At 40.6% G+C, this 13,017-nt stretch overlaps 1 protein-coding gene across 3 annotated transcripts in view; it reads left to right on the forward strand.

Annotated features, from left to right (window-relative positions):
- LOC117395180 (neuronal PAS domain-containing protein 1-like) overlaps positions 1–13,017 on the forward strand; it is a 30,037-nt gene that overhangs the window by 13,850 nt on the left and 3,170 nt on the right. For 2 of the 3 annotated variants that reach the window (XM_059004505.1, XM_059004507.1), the window contains 7 exons: positions 1,137–1,207; positions 3,877–3,966; positions 8,321–8,489; positions 10,156–10,268; positions 10,805–10,995; positions 11,884–11,990; positions 12,363–12,510. In XM_059004505.1, coding sequence (XP_058860488.1) covers positions 1,137–1,207; positions 3,877–3,966; positions 8,321–8,489; positions 10,156–10,268; positions 10,805–10,995; positions 11,884–11,990; positions 12,363–12,510 — 889 coding nt within the window. The remainder of the gene's footprint in view (positions 1–1,136; positions 1,208–3,876; positions 3,967–8,320; positions 8,490–10,155; positions 10,269–10,804; positions 10,996–11,883; positions 11,991–12,362; positions 12,511–13,017) is intronic. The other variant, XM_059004506.1, reaches the window with a different exon arrangement.

The raw sequence follows: 13,017 nt of genomic DNA on the forward strand, positions 1-13,017 counted from the left end.
ATAGTTTGCATTAGGAGATCTCATGCCAAATTGCTAAATCAAAAAAATGTTCAAACCATTAAAGTTAAGCAAGATGAATGGTTTACTAAGCTGTAGAATGTAGAAATACTAAAAAGAAACAAGTATAATAAAAATAATGACCGTTTTAATCAGAAGCCTTTCGTCATCTTCATGACAGTTATTTAATAAATGGACAGAAATTAAATAGATTGATGATATGTAAATAAAACAGGGGTTACAGGCAGTTTCTATTACCAGTACAAATTCTACTGCCTGTAAGAAACCCCCAAAAGACTGCAGCAGTAGTTTAACATCAGGCCTGAAGAAAGAGAAGTGCTTCTATTGTATTGACTTTAAGTTTAGAGAAAGTGAAATGGGTGCTTATATTGAGAATTTGTTTTGTGCCGCTACTGGCAGCAATGGAATCAGCTGCCTTAGAGCCAGAACTGTCTCTAAGGCAGCTGTGAGGCCAGTAAAGAAGCTCAGAACATATTCAGTGTGTTTAATGTGCCTTTGTCAAGAGAAAGTGTGTTTGAAAACAAACAGTGGAGCTACTTATAGCTTTTGCTGCCATGGCAACTACACTAACTTACATCTATTCAAATCCATTAATGTGTTTGTGATGTCATTTACTACATAGTTAATGATGTAATGATCTACTGTTCCTTTCTATTTAACCCTTCAGGCTTCGTGGTGTCGTGAGTCTCTTGTATTATTTATCCATTTATTTTCCTTTATTCCTCTGTATTGTACTTGATTTATTTTATCACTATACATTGTAGGTCATTCACGTTAGTCATTTATGTGGTACTCTGTGCACCTTTACAATTACTTTTACATTTTTTTTGTTTATTTTTATCACTCTGTATTTCTTGAATAATATAAAATGTGTTTACTATACATACATGTGTTATTTTATACATTTGTTCAATTTAAAGAAAAAATAAATAAACAATAAAAGGAATTATGAAAATAATTGTGCTGTATGTTCTGTGCACTGGACACAGAACACAGTGATTTGTAATAAAACTTATTAATCATGAAGATTAGTAGATTTTTGCACTTCACTGCAGCAGGGGTTATAGCGCCCTCTCATGGCGGTGCAGAGTATTGACTCTTCTCTTCCCGTCTTTTAGCTGTGGGGAGGACGCAGATGTCACTGGCCACCGACCTCTTCGAGCACCACCTAGGGGGACACTTGCTACAGGTAACACTGACTCCCAACAGCACAGTCCTTATGCACTTAGATATTTGCAGAGAGAGCACTCAGAATGTCAATGACAAAGCATTTGAAACATCATTACAAGGATGGAAACAAGACTCTTATTGTGAGCTTGATTAGCCCCAGTGCATAGGTAACAACAAGCACAGATGTGTCTTATTAAACTCATAGGAAAACCAGTAAAACCAAACTACAATGCAGTGGGAGTCTTATTGCCATCCCTGCATTACCAGCAATGACAACACAATTTGGATTTTTTTTTCCTGCAATTGAACATGGAGAGACTGATTTCCTAAGTAGGCAAGGCTGTCAGGGGGTAGAGGGGGCTCTGCGTTTCCCAGCTCACCCCCCTCCTTGTCATCTCCAGGGGAGTAGGGTGAGGTTGTCTGAGTGCAGGGTAGATTGATTCGGACACTCTTAGTGTGCCTTGACGGACCCTAATCAGTGTGCTGGCTGATCTGTATGCAGATGCTGTGAGTTGAAGAGTAGAGAGCGAGGAGCGACACGTTAACATTGCTCTGTGTTCTTAAAGGTGTAGTACCACATAGGGCATTCAGAGATGTGCATCTGTGGTGTCCCGCAATCCGGTGATTGTAAAATCTGATCATACGTAATCCGTGCATCTGACTGTTTTCTATATTCCATAGCTTTCTGTGCATTTTAGAAACTATAATGATTACTTGTCTTGCTTTCTGCATGAAGGGTTCCTAGCTCCTGTCTCCTTGCTGCGCTGGTATACTGTAGTGTTGTCTTCAGTACTGGCAGTTTTCTTAGGGAACAAGTAAGGTATTTAACTGTTACTATAACATTGCGTTTTTATGATTTATATCAGCAATGGGAAACAATGGCTACTAATGTCAATTGACTTTTATAACAACATTTCATAAAAAATTAAATGTAGTATTGAAAATTACAGTCAAGAAACTGAAAACTAAATTAAATTCTTGCAGATGAGATAATTTGGTAATAGGGTTAAGCTGATTCTATAAAGCAATGGATTTGTAATGAGTGAGTTTCTTATATAAGTTTTACATAAGCACATAAAAATATTTACGAACGAACCACTCAGCCCATCTAAGCTGTTCCGGTTCCCAGTAGCTGATTGATTTTTAAAAATTGTCAAGTCGGGTCTTAAAGGATCCAAGTGATTCTGCCTCAACAACATGACTAGGCATCCTCTTCCACACCCCTCACCACTCTCTGTGTGAAGAAGTGTCTCCTTCAACAACATGACTAGGCAGCCCATTCCATCTCCTCACCACTCTCTGTGTGAAGAAGTGTCTCCTTCAACAACATGACTAGGCAGCCCATTCCATCTCCTCACCACTCTCTGTGTGAAGAAGTGTCTCCTTCAACAACATGACTAGGCAGCCCATTCCATCCCCTCACCACTCTCTGTGTGAAGAAGTGTCTCCTTCAACAACATGACTAGGCAGCCCATTACATCCCTTCACCACTCTCTGTGTGAAGAAGTGTCTCCTTCAACAACTTCCCTGTGTCTAAACGTTAAATGCAAACTTGGAGAAATGTAGCATTTGGGTAACAGTGTTGTCTTAGCTTTTTTATAGGCTGAATGTGATTGTCTGTGGCAATGTGGAAGAGGGCAGCGGTGTGGAGTAGTGGTTAGGGCTCTGGACTCTTGACCGGAGGGTCGTGGGTTCAATCCCAGGTGGGGGGACACTGCTGCGGTACCCTTGAGCAAGGTACTTTACCTAGATTGCTCCAGTAAAAACCCAACTGTATAAATGGGTAATTGTATGTAAAAAAAAAAAAAAAAATGAGTAAAAAATAATGTGATATCTTGTAACAATTGTAAGTCGCCCTGGATAAGGGCGTCTGCTGATAAATAAATAATAATAATAATCCAGTGTTTCAAACTGCCTAATGTCAACCGGAATAGAGTTCCACAAACGAGGAGCGCACCAGCTCAAAGCTCTGATTTAAAACGTGTTTTTTTTTTTTTTTTGGAACATTTTCTGACCTCAAAGAATGAATGGGAATATACAGCGTTAGTAGTTCTTGGAGATAGGGCAGCCTGAATCTATTAAAGGACCTTATAAGTTATTATGGCAACAACACACACACTGGTGTCATTCTGTTATACTACCATGAATCCAGTTCTAGTAATATTTGCCTTTGCCGGTAATGCTGTGTTTTGGAAATTGATTCTGCTAGGTTTTCTTCAGGATAATACTCTGGGATTTCATTCCTTCAGAATAAATCAGAAACAATCATCCTTGAGACCTTGAATTATCCTCGCCGCAGCGGATGGAGTCCCCTGGCAACAGGGTTATATTGTGGAGACGGTTGTGCGTCACATTTTGTATTTTACCATACATCTTCTGCTTCTCCAGTTGGGATGTTAAAATTATTTACCATTCATTATCGAGAGTATCATATTCTGAGGATATGGGGGTCTCTTACATTCAAAATGTGAATCTCTCTTTCCTACTTTCACCTGAAGAATAGACCTTTGAGGTCTTGAAAGCTTGTGATTCATTATTGTTTAGTTAGTCCAATAAAAGGGATCGCATCTCCTTCTCATTGTCTATCATCTCTGGATTAATACGGCTGCCATTTCATCTATCAGTTGATTTATAGAAGTTCAGTGTCAATAATAACACCGATTTATATTCTTTATCCTCTCTGTCCAGTCGTTAGATGGCTTCGCCTTTGTGGTCAGTCACGAGGGAAGATTTCTCTACATCTCAGAGACGGTGTCCATCTACCTTGGTCTCTCACAGGTGAGGAGAGTGTCCACTCTGCATTAAACAATCCCTACTTATAGCAATTACATGGCTCTCTAACCCTTTGTTCAGTTGTGATGAAATGTTGGTGCTCATGAAAGGGGCTAGTCTAATGGTGAGCTAGTGACCAGTCTGGAATCAGGACAAACAGTTCTGGTTTTGGCTTCTTTACTGCTTACCCAACTGGTTTTGCAACACGTACAGCAGCTACAATGTTTAGCCACGTTGACTGGATCATTGCACTATAAAATCTGGCACTGGAGATTGTGAACAGTGGGTCATTTATTACATTGGACCATATTGGCTGTTGAGAAGAAAAAAAAAAAAAAAAAAGCAAATGCATGCCAGCCCATTGTACCCTATCAATAAAATATTGACGAACTGACAGGAAAATCTTTGGGAATCGTGTTTTCTTGGATGCTGCAGTCTAAATTAAAAAGTGTGTGTATATAATTAAATTGCTTCAGACGCATTACTGGAAATGCCATCACAGCTCCCGGTTAAAGCAGACTTAGTGACTCAGAGACAGCAGCTGGAAACAGGGAGATGAGCCCAGCAGTGGGGTCTGCTGCTCTAAATCTGGCTTTGAGCTTGTCTGGAGAACCCTAAGTGCCAGTGTAAACACATTTGGCGAATATTTGCACCCCCAGGAGAGTGAATATTTATTCCCACCAGCGAACATTTGTTCCCCCCCACATGCATGTTTGTAATTTATTGATGTACATTCTGCAGGTATAATGCTGGTAAACGGGAGTAATGTTTGCAGGCTGTTCTCATGTATTATTGTAGGGGAGATTGGACCTGTCAGAGGGGACTGGATGGTACAAGGGGAACCAACAGTAAATACATGTGTGCTTACACATAATTACAGTGTTATTATGCATTGTTACAATGTACTTAACATGTGAATCTTTTTGCACAATATATGTAAGTACACAATTGTATCAGAGAAAGGGTTAATGTTAGGGTTATATCGTGCAAAATGATGTACACATTAAGTACAATGTAACAATGCATAGTAACATTGTAATGATGTGTAAGCGCACATGTATTTACTAAGCAATTAGAAACTCGTATTGTAAAGTGTTACCTAATAACTAAATCTGTACACATAGAAATAGTCATGTTTGAACATAAGAGCCCTGTCTATTAGCTGCTGTCCTTTGTCAATCCACAGGGCAGGGACAGCACAGGCAGGCAACGTGACACCTGTCATGTCAATGTTAAGTCCTGCTATTTCTTACTAGATGAATAAATAATCACAGCAATTACCTTCACAATCAAAGTGTCAGTGCTGTGCTCAGTCTCAGCTGAATCGATAAGCTGGTTCAGAAGCACATTGATTGCACTCTGGGAACACAGCCACCCCCAACATGGACTTTAACCCTAACCTAGAGTGCTAAAGAACCTGTTCCAAACCAGTCTTCTAAAAGGTGAGAGAAGCCCCAAAAATGAACCCCAGTTAAGTGTTACTGGGGGCTATTCACAAAATGTTTACTAATTTAAGGACTGGATTAAATAAAATTTGCAGGCTGGTTTCTGTTACATTTGCAGGCAGACGCAGTGTATAACCGAGTACAGTAATTGTGCAGTGGTTTCTCAAACGTCTGAAAAATGACACTGTGAATGTAATGAAAGCAGCAGCACTTCCACTGGGATGAACGACATCTCAATGAAGGACTCAAAATAACTATATGAACAGAATTTAGATTTTTTAATTTAACACCATGTAATCAAAGAAACTGCAAAACGATATCGCAAAAAGTCTACCTCAAACCACAATAGTAGTACAGCATTTCACGTTAGATTTGCGAAAATGTCAAATCTTTCCACTTTTGAAAACTACAAAGCAGTGTGCAATTCAATATGATAACGTAACATTATTCAGCAGGTTGCATGCAACTTTATGAAGCAAAATGACTTAATTCTATAGGTTGATGCAAAACCTTTAGCCACAGCTGTTGGTTTTTTTTTGCCACTCCAGGGTTAATGATTCCTGCCAGTCAGCCTGCCCTGGTATTTATTATTCAAGGCTTGCCATCTATCTAGCTGGGCGCTGGCACAGACTGTGCAATCATAATTTAATACTTTATCAAAGTCTGGCTTCCAGTGCTATGGGATGGCTGTGGTACGAGGCTGGAATATGTAAAGAAACTCTTCAAACCCAGAATGGTGGCGTGCGATCCTGCCGCCTGGAAAGAGTCCCCTGGGGACAAGTCAAGCACCATGCAAGGGGAAAGATACAGCAACCTGGGGCCTTTAATTCTCCACTACAGTTTTATTAAAGGTTTCACTTTATTTGAATATGCTCTGTCACTGTACTGTCCGTGCTTATGGAATAGTCTGCTCTCCGCTCAAACGCTATTTGATATACTGTAGCATAATGTGAGGCTGTCATTCCACCACTCGCATTCTAAGGCTCTCTGACAGGGACTCTGAAATAATGCAATGTAATCTAATAGGTACCACTTCACAATAAGTGTCTCTAATTACTGTGTATTTACATAGTAGTACTAAATGCATGAGTACATGCACATAATTACAGTGTTATTATGCATAGTTAAAATGAACGTAACGTGTAAATCTTTTTGCACGATATAACCCTAACACTTCCCGGATACAATTGTGTCCTTTCAGATATTGTGCAAAAAAGATTTACACATTGTAACTATTCATTATAACATTGTAACTGTGTAAGCGCACATGTATTTACTAAGTAACTGCTGTGTAAATACACAGTAATCAGAGCCACTTGATGTCTACAGTATAATATAATATATTATAACATAGGGGTGGTTTCATACACTAGCATCTGCTACTCCAAGATTATTTCTAACCAGGGTCTGTTAAATCTTAGGGTAACCTTAATATATAAAGAAGAAAGTTTGTCTGTCTGTTTCTTTCTGCATTCATACAGGGGAAGGTCGAGGGCTGTGTTTGGATCCAAACTTTTGACCCCTGGGGTACTTTATTTAGTGACCCCATTGCTAGATCACTACAGTAGCCGTGTATCTCAAATTAAAGAAACTCACAAAACCAATAAAAAAAATAAAAAGAACAAACATTAAAAAAAAAAATTTAAATGGCAAGAAACAAAACAAAACAAAAAGTTAAAAAAAAAAAAAAAAGGTAAAGGGGTCGGAGTGCATTGTGCGACACCCAAGATCGGTAACTTACAGGAAACCGTAAGGTTGCCATTCCCCAATTTGTCAAATATTGAAATTTTGAATATTTGTATAGGGTGCTATACGTTGCTGTGCACACCATGAGTATCAGCTTGTATCTTAAAACAACCAATACCATTTAGTTTTATATATAGTTAAATATATATAGTAAACTATAATATATATAGTTAAAGAATAATTGTTAAACTCAATGGCTAATCTTAATTTGACATCATTTCCATCTGATATAAGCACCTGCTAAAAAGGCTCTACTTTCCAAATATATAATAAAATAAAATCCATTTCTCCACCCTCACTCAGTCTCAATACCATTGTAATCCCAATGCACTACCCTGAAGAAACCCAAGCAGAACCATCAGCAGACCACAGCATTAACAGCAATGGAGAATATTTCACGTACTGCAGCTCACTATTGATACTAATATGGTGCTACTGCACGAGACAGCTGTGTGTATTGAAAAGTTCCTACCATTGTAAAACCAGTGCTATGTCAAAATCTGAAAACTCTACTGCTGTGACATCAGTCTGCAGTCCTACCATGGTGACTCCACATGTATTGTCGCCTTGCCATTGAAGATGATTTGGTAAGGGTGCTGCTGGTTATAGCCTCAAGGTGGGTGTCGTATACAGTGGGACACTCTGTCTTTCCAGTGGACCAGTCAGATACATGGAAATGAAGTTCTCTCAGACATTATTATTTATTGATCCTAACCTTGGTTAATATGCAGATGTCTCCAGAGTGGCTATTTAAATCAGTCAATCCTTTCCCTCCACAGACAGTTGCCCAGACCGCTCATAAATATTAAAACGAGGCAAGGCAATTATTTATAGAGCATTCAGGGAAGGTACTGAATTGGCAGCGGTCTCGCTTTATGGGTACGAGCATAGCTCCCTCTAGAGACTACATGTGTAATTGCAGTCTAATTAAAGTGCTACACTATGTCATATACTTTCATAAAATGACATTTCTTAGATGTTTAATCTTCTGTTGTGTTTATTCTGTATTATTGTTGTTTCGACTTGAATCATTATCTACCAGGCTTACTAACTATTCCGGCAAAAAGGTATTTTAACAAGAAACCATTTGAATAACAAGCGCTCAATTCCTTGTGTACCTGAAAGGGTTAATGTAATTATGACGTGTACCTCCTCTCTCTGGCCTGTAGGTGGAGCTAACAGGCAGCAGTGTCTTTGACTACATCCACCCAGCAGACCACGTAGAGATGGCTGAGCGGCTGGGAATGAGGTCATACCGCAGGGGTGTGTCCCAGGCAGCCAATGAGAACACATCCAGCTCGGCATCCACCTCTTCATTGGCTGAGACGCCAGAGCCAGGTACAGACAGTTTTCTTTGCTTATTTATACAGTGGTGCCCAGATATTGTGACACCCTCTGTTAATATAATGTTTAATATTAGTTAATGACAGCATGTTCTTTTGGGGATTTATATTGTGTTAATACATCGTGTGTATGGAGTACCAGAAATCTTTACTCTCAGTACAATACAATACATTACATTACATTACAATACAATACAAATGTATTTTCATATAGTGCCCTTCACGCCATGCCATCCCAGAGCGCTGTACAAAGTTAAAGACAAAGCAAGAGAGCTCATGTGTACAATAAACTCCAGCTACAACCAATTATATAAAAGCACATTCTAAAAAAGGATGTTTTCAATTTAGACCAATGTTTCCACCTGCCTGATGTCAACCGGAATAGAGTTCCACAGACGAGGAGCATAAGATTACAAAGCTCCGGCTCTAGCTGGTTTTTGGAACGACTGAGCATTCTCAACGTACGAATAGGAATGTACGGAGTTAGTAGTTCTTGGAGATAGGATGGCACTAATCCATGAAGGACCTTATAAGTTATTATGGCGACTCTAAAACCAATTCGGTAACTCACTGGCAGCCAATGCAAGGACCTGAGCACTGGAGCAAATTGCCCAAACTGCTCTCTTTTTAGACACCCTACATGACAGATCAAAGATATACTGAGAATGAGCAAGACTTTCCTTTCCTTTACATAGTGCAGTTCATTTTTATCTTGGATTGATGGTGTCTAAAACGCACAGATTCAAGAGTGCCACTGCCCTATATACCCTGCTGTAGTTAATTCTACACCTTGACTCTGGTGCAGCTGGGTACAGACAGAGGCCTCTGGAGAGTGGAGGGAGTCTGCACACGTCTCTCACATTCTTTCATTCCTCTCTCTCGCTTCTCCACACTGCGCTGAGCTCCTACAAAATTGATGCCTGTGAGTGAGAGCTAAAGAGAATGGGAGATGAGAGCCGGGTCTGAGCCAGCGAGTTAGTGTGCAAACCAGTGTGCCCATGTTGTCTGACCAACACTGTATGGGGCTTAGGATTCAAAACTGATTTCAACCCTAATGCCTCAATAAGCAACTCTATTGCTGTGGTCAATGCCAGCACCACAGTTTATTTGTTAGGTACAGTAGTGTGCAAATGTATTAGAGCACCCCATTGCTTCTGTAGTTTTGATTTGCTGTGTGTATGAAATCAAATCACTGGAACTGAAAATGGTCAAAACAGGCAAATTAGTGATTTAATGGGCCAGCCATGCAATTAATTTAAAATAGCAAGAGAAATGGAACACAGAGCCACACATGGTAAAATGCACGAGACTTTTTAGAAGTTGTTTAAGATGCCTAATTAAAGCACAAAGTGGTTTAACATTTTCACACGAGTGCCTGTTGTTTCTGTATCACTGATTACTGATTGAAATTCTCACACCCAGTCTTCATGCAGGCAGGTATATAAAGGATACGAATGACATATCTTGAGGTGTTCTGATACATTTGCACACAACTGTACAAGCACTTGAAGTAACATGTATATAAATGCTATTATACTAGAGCTGTCCAGCCTGGATAAACGAGCCATCCCGATGACCAGGAAATGAAAAGAGCCAGCTTACAGTTCAATTCACTTAATTCACTCTCCCCTCTTTCTCTCTCCCTCCCCCCTCCCCAATAGAAGCCTCCCGTCCCTTCCCCCCAGAGGAGGACTCCCCCTATCGCAGCTTCTTCATCCGGATGAAATCCACCCTCACAAAGCGGGGGCTGCACATCAGGTCTTCCGGATACAAGGTGAGGACCAGGGGGAGGGGGCTGACAGTCTGAATCCCTTTGAGACCCCCCTGGATCAGTAGCTCTCAAGGCAGCGCTCCATGCTATGCAGGTCAAGAGAAGGAAACTTCAAAGGAAGCAGAAGAAGGAATAGGAATGCAAACTCCCCGAAACCATGACAACAGTAATGCTACGTTCCGAATGCAAGCTACATAGCAGTTAATGTTACCAGGTGTACCTGGGGGTGTCACTGGAGGTCTACACAAAATTACCAGGGAAGAAGAAAATAATGTATTGGGATGATCATGTATGTGTAGCTCACATACCCCAGTCCTCTTAAAGAGAAGTACGCTATGTTGTTAGCAATCGTTCTGAGAGGTTCTGAGTTTTGTGGTTCTAATTTTTCACTGAATTTGCTTTGAGTTTGTGTGGAGAATCATAAGTGTTGGGACTGAACCGCCTTCCACCTTCCATGCAAATCATGTGACCATGTGAACCAAACTGTTGGCTCTTCAAATCCCACTCCATGACTCATGAATATTCTTCTTGTCTGGCAGGTGATTCATGTGACAGGTCGGATTCGCAGTCGGCCCACCCATAGCTCCGCCCCCTCTGTGCAGCGTGAGATGGGATTGGTAGCCCTGGCTCACACGCTCCCGCCCTCCACTCTCAATGAAGTGCGCATGGAGAGTCACATGTTTGTCTTCCGGGTCAACATGGATCTGCAGGTCATCTACTGTGAGAACAGGTATCACAGACTGGAAATTCTGAGAGAGTCATGATGGGCGTCAACTTCCAATAGGGGGCGCATGTGTGTCCTTAATTTCATGAACTCTGCCATGTATAAAAGGCACAGCACAGGCGACCTGCCACCTTCAGAACTGCAAATAAGGCTTTGTAGCTTTTGTTATGCCAATCTGACCAATTAGACTGCAGATTACAGATCTTATGGCTTGGCTTGGGATGTATTTTTTTCATGGTAATAATGTCCTATTTGATGGCATTTCACAATTTAAAAATAGGTGTTTAAAGATATTTCATGACTACACGTAATATTTATTAAAGCAGAAAAAAATAGCCTTGCCACATTCATTTTCTCTAGAGTTATTATACAACAAATGCTCCTAAAGATTGAAATGCTAAATTGTAGAATATTTAGTTTTCTATATCTACCTTATATTTTCTCCATCAGTAAATGATCAAACGAAATAAAAACAGAAATAAATGTAAAAATAACAGCAGACACCTGAAATGTCCCCTTCTTGTACTGGAGAGAGCGATCTTAGCAGAAATATTTCGTCTGGCTAGCTGGCGTCCTTTTTGTTGAAGATATTTTAAAGAAATCTTGCTGCTCTGTGCAGTGTGATCAATAATTTACCGGAAGCAAACTAAACCGGCTGCCAGGTTCCTAATGCAGCGGAACAGGCAACGCATCAATAAGGCTAACGTCTGCTGTATTTATTTTTAAATGATAACAAATGTATATTTACACTATTCTTTCAGAAATAGTAGTTTTCATATTACATGGAAAATTTGTGATAACCATGAAAATAATACAGCCTTACTTACAAGTATATGTTCATATTCAAATATAGTGACCTCCTGATCCAACGGTGCAAACCTTATTTAAATGCAGGATCAAAGAGTACATGGACCTGAGCCCAGAGGAGCTGATTGGACAGAGCTGCTACCACTTCATTCACGTGGAGGACGTGGACTCAATCCGACACAGCCACGAGGACTGTGAGTGTGTTGTCCCCCCCCCCCTCTGCCGGCTGTCTCTTAACGTCCCTCTGACTCCCAGCCTGACCTTTTCTATCTTTACCTGTCCTCACGGTTTTAACAGACCCTGTCTGTCGTCATGGTCGCACCGTTGTCCATCTGTGTCCACCAGACTGTGTTTGTCCTCCCTGTATGTCCCTCTAGCCACTATTACAGAAGTGTGCTATCTTGTGTTATCTTGCATTAAGGCTGTCCTCTCCCCTCTCTAAGTGTCTGTCACTTCCCTCCTCTCAGTGCTGTTGAAGGTTCAGGTGATTGCCACTTGATGTTCTCTCCTCTCCCTGCCTGTCACCTCTCACCCCCTCCTCTTCTCTTTTCTCCTCCTCTCCTCAGTGCTAGTGAAGGGTCAGGTGGTGACTGGGTATTATCGTTGGCTCCAGCGACGTGGTGGGTTCCTATGGATTCAGTCATGTGCCACCATCTCCTTCAACCACAAGTCCCCCCAAGACAGGAACATCATCTGGGTCAACTACGTGCTCAGGTACCCCAACTCGAGAACATTCAGCACATGAGAACCAACCACAACGTGCCTCCCCAAATAGATTGATCAAGATTTAGTAACGGATTAGTCAGGTTGGCAGGTTGTACCCTCCTTAAAGTGTTTAAAGGCTGTGCTAATTGAGGAATGGTCACTTTTCACTCCAGGACAATTGAAATACCTTGCAGACTCTCTCATCGGGATGCAGTGTTATGGCAGATCCTACTTAGTTACACTATTATGACAGATGAATCAAGACGAGGGTTTTCAGTTTTCAGACATAATTATTTGTCCCGGCCGGAACCAGTAATATTGCTAAATCATCCCGGTTTGCTATTGTTTTCAAGTACAAAACAGTAGCAGCTCAGCACGTTAACAGCAGAGTAACAAATTAGGTTGTGTTAGCGCCATTAAAAACTAAAATAAACAATCTTATGGACTATTTGTTTAATCATTCTGATTATGTGTATATAATGTTTAAATAGTAACAGTGGCTCTATTTTTTTCTAG

This window comes from Acipenser ruthenus, chromosome 30 (genome assembly GCF_902713425.1).
Source record: "Acipenser ruthenus chromosome 30, fAciRut3.2 maternal haplotype, whole genome shotgun sequence".
NCBI lineage: Eukaryota > Metazoa > Chordata > Actinopteri > Acipenseriformes > Acipenseridae > Acipenser > Acipenser ruthenus.